General features: G+C 41.1%; 1 protein-coding gene across 1 annotated transcript in view; it reads left to right on the forward strand.

The window, feature by feature from the left end:
- The window catches only part of LOC311098695 (small conductance calcium-activated potassium channel protein 2-like), a gene marked incomplete at both ends in the record, with an annotated part of 54,204 nt that overhangs the window by 30,896 nt on the left and 10,073 nt on the right, over positions 1-13,235 (forward strand). Inside the window, 2 exons of the mRNA XM_084139231.1 lie at positions 8,172-8,313; positions 8,551-8,661. Coding sequence (XP_083995357.1) covers positions 8,172-8,313; positions 8,551-8,661 — 253 coding nt within the window. The remainder of the gene's footprint in view (positions 1-8,171; positions 8,314-8,550; positions 8,662-13,235) is intronic.

Here is a 13,235-nt window from a genome sequence, read left to right on the forward strand (position 1 = left end):
GCTCACCTGTGGTAAACAATGAAACAGCATGGGAGTCTTCATGTTTACTGCTCTCGATCACATAATTCCAACCCATCCAAAAAAGAGGCGCTTGTTTTCCAAAGTGCTGTGCGTAAGTTTGGAAATTAATCTGCTGATGCGCCGTTACATTGGCCACACTCCTGAGCCAAAGGGCAGAACAGTGTGAGATTGGACAAGCACAGAGTCTGTCTGGAATACACCTAGACGGGGGGAAGGAAAGACACATGGTGGGTGGATGGGAGGGTTGGTTGGTTGGTTGGGCAGCGGAGTTGGCAGGAACCGTGATGGTACAGTAGATGGAAGCACTGCTGGTCACTGCAGCTCCAGAGCTCCCTACTTTATCTAAGCTCCTCAGTCTTATGGCTTTCCTATCAAACTCCCTCCCTTTTGCGTCATGATCCTTTATGGATATCATACTACTACTACTGTACCCATCTAACGTGGCATGCTTGCAGTTTTTCCTCATCCTCCCCACTTATTTATCTTTCCTTATCCATAACCAGCAGGCCTAATCCAGTCAGAACTCAGATACACTTGCATGCCTTGCCTGTCTCCCCTCAGGTCCTATCTCCTCTCTCTAACTGTCTCTCCCTCTCCCTCGCTCTCTGAAAACGAAACACAATTTTTCAAGGCTACATTAGACCGTTGTTTCTCATCTCGGTCTTCCTGAGGACCTCTGGCCATGTAACAAGCTTTGGAAAGTTAGGAGACTTTCCCTCGCCACAGATTAACAGGGTTGAGTTACTGGCTGGTTACTGACTGATATCCAGTGTGTGTTGTCACTCTGCCACAAGATACAGTACACACCTAGGGTGGAATCCTAACCTGAGATACGTACGTGTATGTTTGAACTTGAACTTTCACGACAACTCAAAGTTTTGTGTAAATCACGCATTGGTGTTTGTGTAAAAAGTTCAAGTTCTGTGTGCTTTTCTCAAATTCGGATTTGGCTGTTAATGAAGTACAGGCCATATCCTGACTTGAGAGATATGTGTGTGAAACCTTGAAATTCCACAAAGATTCCATGAAGGATATGTAGGTCTGTTCAAGTTTGCGCGTATGCATCTCTGGTTCAGAAATGGCCCTATTGGATTAATTTGCCTTTCATAAACTCTCAAAATGTTCTCATTATGTGGTGATATAAAATTAACTCCACACACACAAACTGTACACACTGTATGTTGTGTGAAAGATGGTCCAAGTAGACTTCTAGACCTTCAAGAAAAGTTATTCTGAGTTGTATTTTGTGTACTATTGGAGTATACCCCCACTCTGTATTTATCATGCCATTGATATTCCATCCAGTATTTTTACTGACAATGGACAAGCATGACCTAACAAAGTTCCGAAACATGGAGGATGTTTATGTTTATCAAAGAGAGCTTTTGTAGTTACTACAGTACTTTTCCATGAGGCTCTACAAAAGCTTTCCTCTTCAGGCCACAATGGCTGTTTAAAGGAGATATGTTCTGTGTTGTCTTGTGCTATCTGACACTTTTGCTTGGTTTTCTTATTTTTTGTTGCTTTGGCTGTGCTATGGCTTGTTTCACTTGCGTAGTATTGAGACTTAGTTTCAAATAGATTTTATTACAATTTTGTTTAGTAAATGGTAATGAAAAGATATAATTTCTAGAATCCTTGAAAATATTGCTAGAATCCTTGTGGAGTGCTTGCTTTGCATTTTGGCTGGATGTGCGAACACAATTAGGTTTTCAGTTTTTTAATTAGGTCACCAGTTGAGTTTAATCCTATCTATATATGTTTACTGCCGCTGGCACCCTCCCCTCTTACATTTCAACATATTTGTTCCAAAATAATATATGCCACTGCTCAAAATCAAGGAGACTTATGAACACTCGTTACAAATCCTTAAATGTGCTACGATTAGTTTGCTTGATACAGTATGATGAATTAGACTGGTGTTTGTACACGGACAAGCTAAGGCATATGACAAGTCCCATTTTAATGTTCTATCCCCTACAGAGGCTTATATTAGGAGCAAATTAGCCTGTCCAAAATGTAGCTTGCTCAGGGCAGAGGTGGGACCAATTCATTATTACACAAGCAAGTCTCAAGTGTCAAGGTCCAAGTCTCAAGTCGAGTCACAAGTAGAACGGGTCGAGTCTCGAGTCAAGTCCAAGTTGTGCATTCTAAGTCAAGTAAAGAAAATTCTATACAGGCAATAACTTGTTCAACTACAAATATAAACCAGACAGCCCTTTTCATTATTTTGTGTACAACACATTTTAATTATGCAATAATTAATTTTAACAACAAATTCCAAATGCAAGCTTCATAAGTAAATTATCAATTTCAAGCAATTTTGACATACCAATTGACCAGTAGGCTTATGCTAGTAATTGTTGCTTGATGCACCATTGCTGGTGAGCTTGCAAAGTAAACAGTTAATATTCTTGATCACCAAACAACTTTTGGAGCTACATATTTATTTATGGCAATCCTCTCTCCCTACAATTTAAAGTTTGCACTGCACCCGATCCTATAGCTGTACAGCAAATCAGCAATCTGTTCGCTAGCTCAGTGGTTTACAAACGTTTTGACCTGCGACCCCAAAAAAGGAGTTGTTCAAAGCTTGCAACCCCCGCCCACGCACGCGCACATAGGGTGAACTCGCGTGCAAAATCGCTGTGCAAATGTAGCCTGTCATTTCAGCCATAAACGGTGATGCATTTTTCAAAACGCAAGATACAGAAATAAACTGTGTTTTACACCTGCATTTTGAGCTGAAAGTCATTCATGTTAGCAGTCAATATCAACTGGGGATATCATGTCACATTGTCACTTCTCTGGAGTCCAGAGCAAGCAGGTTCATATGGCCTACCTGTATGCAATGATGTTTATAAACCCTGGATTGCGGATGCTATATATTGGCCATTGAGAGGCTTTGAAGCCACCGGTCAGCAATATTGACACTCCCCAGTAAAAGCAGTCCTCCATAGAAATGAATGGAATTCTACAGCATTTCAATTAAATGTTTCAAGGACAAAATTACATGTATTTAAGTATTTTTTTTGTTATAGTGGGGACAGTAACATTAGTAATAAAAAAAGTATACTTTTTTATATTACAATTTTATGTTTAGCTCACATAATATAATTTAAAAGTATGTATTAAAGTGTCTGTAATAGAATAAATGTGGCAAAAACAAATGTAGCCATTAATAAATGCATTTCTATAGCTTCCAAAATATGTTTTACAAGGTGGAGGAGTGCCAAGATGGAGGCTTCAACACAACGCCCCCAATTAGTCACCTAGTGTATATATAAATGATTGCTTGTATGCAGTGGAGGTTGCAGGATCAGATGGAAAGCATGATCTGTCTGTAGCCTTTTTCTTCCTCACAAATATCGTAATTCATTCCCATAAGTATTGAAGGTAGTGCGATGTTACAGCTATATTTAGATAGCCAGTACCACAACTGAGGTATATAATTATAACCCACCCAAGCTAGGCCTATCTGAAATATGAAAATGATCAATACATTCACCAGGTAGCCTATTGTTGTGGCAGAGATGTGTCCGTAGCAGATTGCTAAACGGTACTTTATATGGATAATATTAATGTAGGTAGGCTACTCTGTTGTTGCCAGGCAAAACTGGAGAAATTGAAAGAAGCACTTTCTGGTTACTAATCTGGATATGTGCTTCCGCCTTTGCGCGCCAATGCTAATGACTGGTCATTGGTCAATAAGACATGGAACATTTTGGTTCTGAAGCACAGATTAGATGTTTTTTAAATAAGGATTTGGTCCAATGCCGTAGGCCTATGTTATTGACCAGATCGAATAAGCAAAGGTATTAATATAAATACAAATGGTAGGCTATATGTAGCCTATTAAAATTATATTTTCCCCATTCAGTTTCACACTCGTGACCCCCCAAAACCTTCTGAATGAACTGGCTCACCTGACCTGTGTTGATTGACAGTTTGCTGGTCAGAGGGCCGAGTATGCGTTTCACCAGCCAATCTGTTTTTTTGCAAGTGCGATACTGTTTCTGGCTGCGTGGAGAGTAGCGTGGAGACTTTGTGCCACAAAATGTGAGACAAAATGTTTCAAAACCTGGCCAGATAATTTCAAGTCATCAGTCTAATTGTTTAATCAGACTTGCATGCCATACAAGCAACAAATAATGCTTTTTTTGGCATTATCATTGTCTACTGTGTAATGTTGTCTTTATACTGTATGTAACAGTAAACAATTCTTTCCAACCAATCTTTTTGGTAAATGTGTATATGTTACATTTTATTACTACATTGAACTGACAACAGGATTTTGGCAAGTTTTGAGTAATGACTGAGAGAGGCCTTTTGATTTTATCCCTTGTTCATGAAATCCCTCCAATAGCTTAGAGGACGCATTGTCAGTTATTGCCACTGTATATCCCCGGGACAAACCATCTGTCTCTTGCATGAGGTCATCCACACACGGTGAGAGAGGGAGATAAAGAATGCTGGGGGAGATGGCCAGGGTTAAAAGACCAGATGACACAAAGAGTAAAAAGCAGTACCTTGCTAGCAGTTACCCATAGACTTCCATTCATTGGGCTAACGCTGGTTAGTAATTGCACTAACACTAGTTAGCAACTTCCTTCAAACTGCACATAGAGACATAAAAATGGTATCCACTGGTTCATTTGACTCTGTGGAAATAGATAAAGGGCTTAATTGCCAAAATTCTGAAGTATGTAACAATACCAAATGTAACATACTGTATATTGTACTAATTTGTGTGTCCCAGATTTAAATGTATTATGTTACATCTAGTCTATGAGACCAGGCTGGTACTTCAACACCACCCAGGACAGTGATGTTGTTTATGACATTGACATTCTTCAATGGTCTCTTTTGTGTTGGCTGATGCGGTAGATATATGGTGATGTCACAGGTCAGGTTGTTTTCAACAGTGTGAATCATTTTTTACATTTTAGTCATTTAGCAGACGCTCTTATCCAGAGTGACTTAGTTAGTGAGTGCATACATTTTCATACTGGCCCCCCTTGGGAAACGAACCCACAACCCTGGTGTTGCAAGCGCCATGCTCTACCAACTGAGCTACAGTATTCACATGTTCTAAAGCCTTTTTGGAAGGTGCATTGATGTCTAGTTTTCTCAGCTGTGTGTACTTGCAAATAGAGTTGCTGACGAAGTAAGGAAATACAGAGTTTTTTGAGAAAGCGATCATACAAACAATGAAAAGTCTATAACACAAGGATGTTTTGAAAGCCTACTTCTATGGGATATTTTGCAAGGGTGGGAGACATTTTATTTCAGACAATTCCAATTGTCTCGCACTAGGTCGAAAGTGGTGCCAGCTCTTCTCCATGCTATGCCAATACTCTACACAGTATATTGAGAGCTTCTAAATGCCATCGATTGGTTCTGCGTCCATAGCTTCTAGTGCCCATATTACTGTAGTCTATGGACATTTGTCTATTTGTGTCCTTTTCAAGATTCTGGGATTTTTGTGAAAACCTACCTACAGTTTTGTATGCAACAAAAAAATGTAATTCCGCACCAAACGATGTCCAGCCTTAAAAGTAGAGATTCACAATCAAACTTATTCTTAAAGCAAATACATCCCGATACAGGGAAACTTACACCGTGTTATACCATTACGGAAATGGAAAGCGAACCTCTAGAATTGTGTAATGCTCTAATCGCTTTCACAGTACTCCTCCTACAAAGGCGTTATTGGTGCCGTCAAGAGTATCCATGCAATTTGAGACAGTTTCAGTGAGTAAACTACATATCTACCCAACCCTGATGAACCAAGCCGATTGAGTGGAACTCATCATGATTCACCAAACAATTAACACGACGTAGTAGCAAATAACTCTAAGGACATATTTCACCTTTACAACTTAACTTCACATTATTCAGATGGTAAAATAGGAAGCAGTGTATTATGTTGACAGACACGACTTCTACAAGGTTCTGTCACAGAATTAGTGATCTGGAATGACTCATGTCTCTGCCCGTTTTAATCATAGATTGTCTAAAATTAGCGAATTAGTCACTATAGCGGTTCCCTCCTTGCTCTAAGCCTTGTCAGAAGGCATGCTATTGAAGGCTAAGAATCCAGGTGAAAGAGACAGGGACGTCAAAAACATTGAGCTTCTTAATGCGTTTTTACTCCTGCTTACAGATAAAACACTGTCTTAGTAAATATTCAACCCCCATCCACTTGACAATATTGCGATATTTGTCAAGGATGGTTTTAATTTCTAAATAGACCTCAGGTTTTGTCGTCGTTTTCTTTGCTCTCAATATACTGGCTTTTCAGCATGCAGGATGCGGACATCTTTTTAATGCCTGCATGGTATTGTATCGACTTGCTTTTTTGCATGCCATACGGTAGCTTGAACCCACACTATTCACTCTGAGGAAAAAAAGGATAATGATGTTTTTCCTGACATTGAGCATGAAAGCAGAGTTGAGTTAAGCAGATAAGAGTTTAGCAGCTGCTGAAGGCATGATTCGTTTGTTAATGAAAGTGAACTGTCTAGGAGGAGATTTTTTAAGAAGCCTTTCTTTTGAGGAAACTTTTGAGTTCCAACATAGTTCATCTGCCCCAGCTGTTCCAAACTGTATTTCTGCCTTGAATAGGTGGAATTGTTCCGGCCATTTTAATTCCATATGCTGGGTCACTGCTGCATAATCGAGTCATTAGCATATTCTTAATTGGTATAACAAGGGTCCCTTTCGAAAAAAATCTCTGGGAGCAGAAAACATCATCCTCTATATCAGGGGCGGACTCAGACCAGATATCGTCTCTAGCATTTCAAAACACCAGCTCTTTTTTTCCCTTGAGGCCCCCACAATGGACCATTTATTTCCTTGAGGCCCCCACACTGGCCCATTGTATTCCTTGAGGCCCCCATTATTAGCCAGATAATTCTAATTTTGCACAAAAAAGTTAGACAGGCCCACTACATAAAAAATGGACCAGCAATCTGGCATTTGCTCTATATCCTTAATAGTCACCCTGTGTACTTTTGAGAGTTGTTAGTAATCCAGTTGAGCAATGAGCCTCAGTATTTTGACTCCTCCTAGACAGCTCCTTAGCCAATCAGGGAAATGGTATGTAAAGAAAGGGAGGGTTGGGCTGGACATGTATATTTTGGAACTTTTCCCCACAATGCAAAGGGATAGGAATGTCTTTATCAATGTTCAATCAATTATATATCTGCTGTGTTTTGGGGGGCATTTGGCTATCGCATGGTTGGCTGCCATTTTCAACAAACCAAAAAATGAAGTGAAGTGATGAAGTTTGAAGGGATGATGTTCATAACCAAACCTTTGTTTGGGTAGTTAAATCTCTTCACACTCGAGATCCAAAGTTCTTTTTCCCCATCATGTTGGAAGAAACGAGAATTGACACTCCAAAATGTTGTAAAGGCAAATTATTTGGTTGCATTGATTTTGTATTTGTTGGGGATGAGCGCTGATCAAAATGGTTATAGTATTTTAGAATACCAGTGGTTAGTTGGTATTAAAATCCTGTAAAACTCAAACTTAAAGTTAATTGCCTTCGGTTCTCATAACGCTTAAATGCATAGCTGCATAACTTACTGTATGTTACTTCCTCATTCCAATCATCTTGTAATTTCACGTGTACATCTGGATTTATGTCCATTTTTAAATGCTTCTCAAGTGAAATCATCTATCTTCTCATGTTGGTTGATAGACACTGATACATACAGTATATGTTCAGTGTTTCGCTGTGGAGAATTCTCAAACCACCATGAGCATTTTATCAGATTCTTTAAAATGATTATTTAAATCAATTATGTTTTCCCTTCCATATCATTATAATTTGGCTACTCATTGAATGATTGAATGTTGATCTTAATTTACCACAGAGCATTGACTAAAAAACTATGGTAGATTGGAATGCAATGGCACAACTTCATAACGTTTGACCATTTTGTTTCCAACATCGATTGGGTGCCTTTTAGATGTGGAGTGCAGGCATGACGAAAGGTGAAACCCTTTGCACACATTGTATAGCTTCTTTAACAGCAACCACCTCTGTTAGTTCACGGCCTCTCCAGCATGCTCAGGTTCCCTTTGCAGTATTGGGTGTCACTGATGGGTATCTTCCTCTGTTTCTCTCTTCCTTACTTTAGGTATCATGACACACAGGAAGTGACCAGTAACTTCCTGGGAGCCATGTGGCTCATCTCTATTACCTTCCTCTCCATTGGCTATGGAGACATGGTACCTAACACGTACTGTGGGAAAGGCGTATGTCTGCTTACAGGGATCATGGTATGTTATCGGTCATTAGAAATGAGGTTTTGTGTGTGTTTCATGCAATATTTAATGACTATTAGGCATACTATTCCCACGAAACAGCCATGTTTGAAATCTGAAATCTTGTTTCTGCAACTTGCTTTATTCTAGAGCAGCTCAACATTTCCTCCAAACTAATACAATGACTCAACTCAGCAGTCACCTTTCAGAGGTTAATTGATTTATGGGCCTGACTATGTTTCTGACCAATAGGGAGCGGGTTGCACTGCGCTGGTGGTCGCCGTGGTAGCCAGGAAGTTGGAGTTGACCAAGGCTGAGAAGCATGTCCACAACTTCATGATGGACACACAACTCTGCAAACGAGTGAGTCACTCATGCTCTCACTTTAGTGGCATCATTGATCTTCCACCACTGAGCACTAAAGTAAATGTCACATCACTTACTGTATGGGAGGTTGTCTAGAAATAATACAAGAACTGTCGTTTATGGTTCCTGACGGAACACGGTATTAATAACTGTTAAAAAGAACAAATTAATGTCCAGGTGGTCCTTTGTAGCTCAGTTGGTAGACCATGGCGCTTATAATGCCCATTGGTGAAAAAAGTACCCAATTGTCGTACTTGAGTAAAAGTAAAGACATTCATAAACATTTGGGTGTCAGGGAAAATGTATGGAGTAAAAAGTACATTATTTTCTTTAGGAATGCAGTGAAGTAAAAGTTGTCCAAAATATAGAAAAGTAAAGTACAGATACCCCCAAAAATTGACTAAAGTACTTTACACTACTGGTAATTGCAAGGTAGTCGGTTTGATTCCTGGGACGACCCGTACGTAAAATGTATGCACACATGACTGAAAGTCGCTTTGAATAAAAGCTAAATGGCATATATTAAATATTATTATGATTATTATAAGATGTATTTTCATCGGTTTACCTTTCTCAGTTCCCTACAAGTCTACCTTTCTCAATTCCCTAAAAGTAAATCCATATAGAGCATATGTTACAAAGCAGGTGTTATTCGAGACACCAGTGTTGTAGTTCTCGAGTCCGGTCTCGAGACCACATATTGAGTGTCTCAGTCTTGTCTTGGTTTCAGATACATTTTCACTCGGTCTGGACTCTGTCTCGGACAGTGAGGCCAGGGGAGTAAAAAACTCATAACTATCAGCTTCCATTCAGTCAGCGCATAAAAGCAATTAGCCAGGCCAAATATATATACTCCTTTCTTGAAACACTAATATCATATCGCCTATTGAAACAATCCCTTCTGTTGCATATCAAAGTAGTGTAGTGAAGGTATACGATTTATTAATTATGTAGTACAATAGAGAAATCATGCACAAAGTAGCCTAGACAATCGCAAAGCATGTGAAATATATTCACATGCGCTCAGCACACATAGTTTCAGCAGAACATCATCTGCAGGCAGCAAGAGCGCGCATCTCTCAATTGGTTGTCCATGGAGCAGCTCACAGAAGAATGACATCTCTAGCCGGTAGGTAGGAAAGACGTTTCAACTTATAGTAACTGCTAACTAAGGCAACAATGGGTATGCAAACGATGTATTGAAAAAGTTTGGTCCATAGTCTTGGTTATTAGGCTATTTGTGATGTGCAATTCAGTCACCATGCACTGTCTGCATGAACATTTCAAAAAACCTTCCCAATAAAATGTTGACTGCCATGTAGGCCTACAGTGCCTTGCAAAAGTATTCATCCCCCTTGGTGTTTTTCCTATTTTGTTGCATTACAACCTGTAATATAAATGGATTTTTATTTGGATTTCATGTATGGACATACACAAAATAGTCCAAATTGGTGAAGTGAAATGAAAAAAATTACTTGTTTCAAGAAATTCTAAAAAAGAAATAACTGAAAAGCGTTGCGTGCATATGTATTCACCCCCTTTGCTATGAAGCCCCTAAATAAGATCTGGTGCAACTAATTACCTTCAGAAGTCACATAATTAGTTAAATAAAGTCCACCTGTGTGCAATCTAAGTGTCACATGATCTGTCACATGATCTCAGTATATATACACCTGTTCTGAAAGGCCCCAGAATCTGCAACACTACTAAGCAAAGGGCACCACCAAGCAAACGGCATCATGAAGACCAAGGAGCTCTCCAAACAGGTTAGGGACAAAGTTGTGGAGAAGTACAGATCAGGGTTGGGTTATAAAAAAATATCAGAAACTTTGAACATCCCACGGAGCACCATTAAATCCAATATTAAAAAATGGAATGAATATGGCACCACAACAAACCTGCCAAGACAGGGCCGCCCACCAAAACTCACGGACCAGGCAAGGAGGGCATTAATCAGAGAGTCAACAAAGAGACCAAAGATAACCCTGAAGGAGCTGCAAAGCTCCACAGAGGAGATTGGAGTATCTGTCCATAGGACCACTTTAAGCCGTACACTCCACAGAGCTGGGCTTTACGGAAGAGTGGCCAGAAAAAAAGCCATTGCTTAAAGGTAAAAATAAGCAAACACGTTTGGTGTTCACCAAAAGGCATGTGGGAGACTCCCCAAACACATGGAAGAAGGTACTCTGGTCAGATGAGACTAAAATTGAGCTTTTTGGCCATCAAGGAAAACGCTATGTCTGGCACAAACCCAACACCTCTCATCACCCTGAGAACACCATCGCCACAGTGAAGCATGGTGGTGGCAGCATCATGCTGTGGGGGTGTATTTCATCGGCAGGGACTGGGAAACTGGTCAGAATTGAAGGAATGATGGATGGCGCTAAATACAGGAACATTCTTGAGGGAAACCTGTTTCAGTCTTGCAGAGATTTGAGACTGGGATGGAGGTTCACCTTCCAGCAGGACAATGACCCTAAGCATGCTGATAAAGCAACACTCAAGTGGTTTAAGGGGAAACATTTAAATGTCTTGGAATGGCCTAGTCAAAGCCCAGACCTCAATCCAATTGAGAATCTGTGGTATGATTTAAAGATTGCTGTACACCATCCAACTTGAAGGTTGAATAGTTATGCACGCTCAAGTTCAGTTTTTTTGTCTTATTTCTTGTTTGTTTCACAATAAAACATATTTTGCATCTTCAAAGTGGTAGGCATGTTGTGTAAATCAAATGATACAAACCCCCCAAAAATCCATTTTAATTCCAGGTTGTAAGGCAACAAAATTGGAAAAATGCCAAGGGGGGTGAATACTTTCGCAATCCACTGTACCTGACAGAATGATATAATGCTGATTTGTATCAATGGGGAGTGCATTTGTTCTGCTCAATTTAATTAAAGGGCTACTACACCCTCCCAAAATATATATTTTAGATTTTTCCCAGACCTCAAATTTTTGTAATTTCTTTATTTGAAAAAGTGTTATTTTCAGAGTGAAAATCTGAAAAATCTATAGGAAAACAGGATTTTTCACACTGGGCACCTTTCCTTAACACAGGACCCACTTCTCCAGGCACCACTACACCACTGCATAGGGCAGATGGAAAGACAGCAGTCCATTCACTGAGACATAAGGTCCCAATCATAAGAATACAAAAACACAACTATTAGGCTAAGCATTTCACGTTTAGCACACAAAGTAACCAGTGATCTAAAGTGTAAATGCTTCACACACATAAGTTGTTTTCAAAGAGATGGCTAACAGCATGCGAGTTGCAATAAAAAAACACAGTTCCACTCACCAGATTATGATCATTTGAAACTTAACTTCTTGTTGAAAGTTATTCTTGAAAAGGGAGAAGCTAACAAATTAGCAACAACATCCTCTTCGATAACACCTGCTGCAGCTGCTGCAAACTAGCCTACAACAGAAGCTAGCTAGCTAGACTGTGGGAAAACTACTGCTCGCTATTGCATATCGACCTGTTAGCCTTCGTGAAGGCAACAGTTTCAATACTTTTTGTGAAAACGGTCCCACCCATTACAAGTCAATGTGATTGGTTGATTCCACAGTCACTCCAACATTTTGCCCTAATACAGTTAATGGCAGATGCATTCTATCAAGCTTCTGATGGCCTAGCCAATGGCTGACATAGCTAGCTAGATTTATCTCCCCAGAGACCACCCAAGATTTTTTAGATTTGCGGGATGCCCACGGTGGAACTCTGTCAGGAGGGATGGATCGAGGATGTCCCTCCTAGGCACCCAGCACCGTTCCTCCGGACCGTACCCCTCCCACTCCACGAGATACTGGAGACCACTCCTCCGGCGCCTCGAGTCCAAGATGGTCCGGACCGTGTACGCCGGTGCCCCCTCGATGTCCAAAGGGGGTGGAGGGGTCTCTCCTATCTCATCCTCTTGGAGTGGACCAGCTACCACCGGCCTGAGAAGAGACACATGGAACGAGGGGTTAATATTTTTGTACTCAATAGGCAGTTGTAACCTGTAACACACCTCGTTCAATCTTCTCAGGACTTTGAAGGGCCCCACAAACCGCCGACCCAGCTTCCGGCAGGGCAGGCGGAGGGGCAGGTTTCGAGTCGAGAGCCAGACTCGATCTCCCTGTGCGTACACCGGTCCCTCACTGCGGTGGCGATCGGCGCTCGCCTTTTGTTGACGGATGGCCCGCTGCAGATGGACATGGGCAGCGTCCCACGTCTCCTCCGAGCGCCGAATCCACTCGTCCACCGCAGGAGCCTCGATCTGGCTCTCGTGCCACGGTGCCAGGACCGGCTGATACCCTAAAATACACTGGAAAGGTGTTAAACCGGTGGAGGAGTGGCGGAGAGAGTTCTGGGCCATCTCTGCCCAGGGGATATACCTCGACCACTCCTCCGGCCGGTCCCGGCAATAGGACCTCAAAAACCTACCCACATCCTGGTTGACACGTTCAACCTGCCCATTGCTCTCTGGGTGGTACCCCGAGGTAAGGCTCACCGAGACCCCCAGGCGTTCCATGAATGCCCCCCAGACTCTGGAGGTGAACTGGGGACCTCGGTCGGACACAATATC

Source organism: Coregonus lavaretus (assembly GCF_964263955.1).
Source record: "Coregonus lavaretus genome assembly, chromosome: 23".
In the NCBI taxonomy this organism is placed as follows: domain Eukaryota; kingdom Metazoa; phylum Chordata; class Actinopteri; order Salmoniformes; family Salmonidae; genus Coregonus; species Coregonus lavaretus.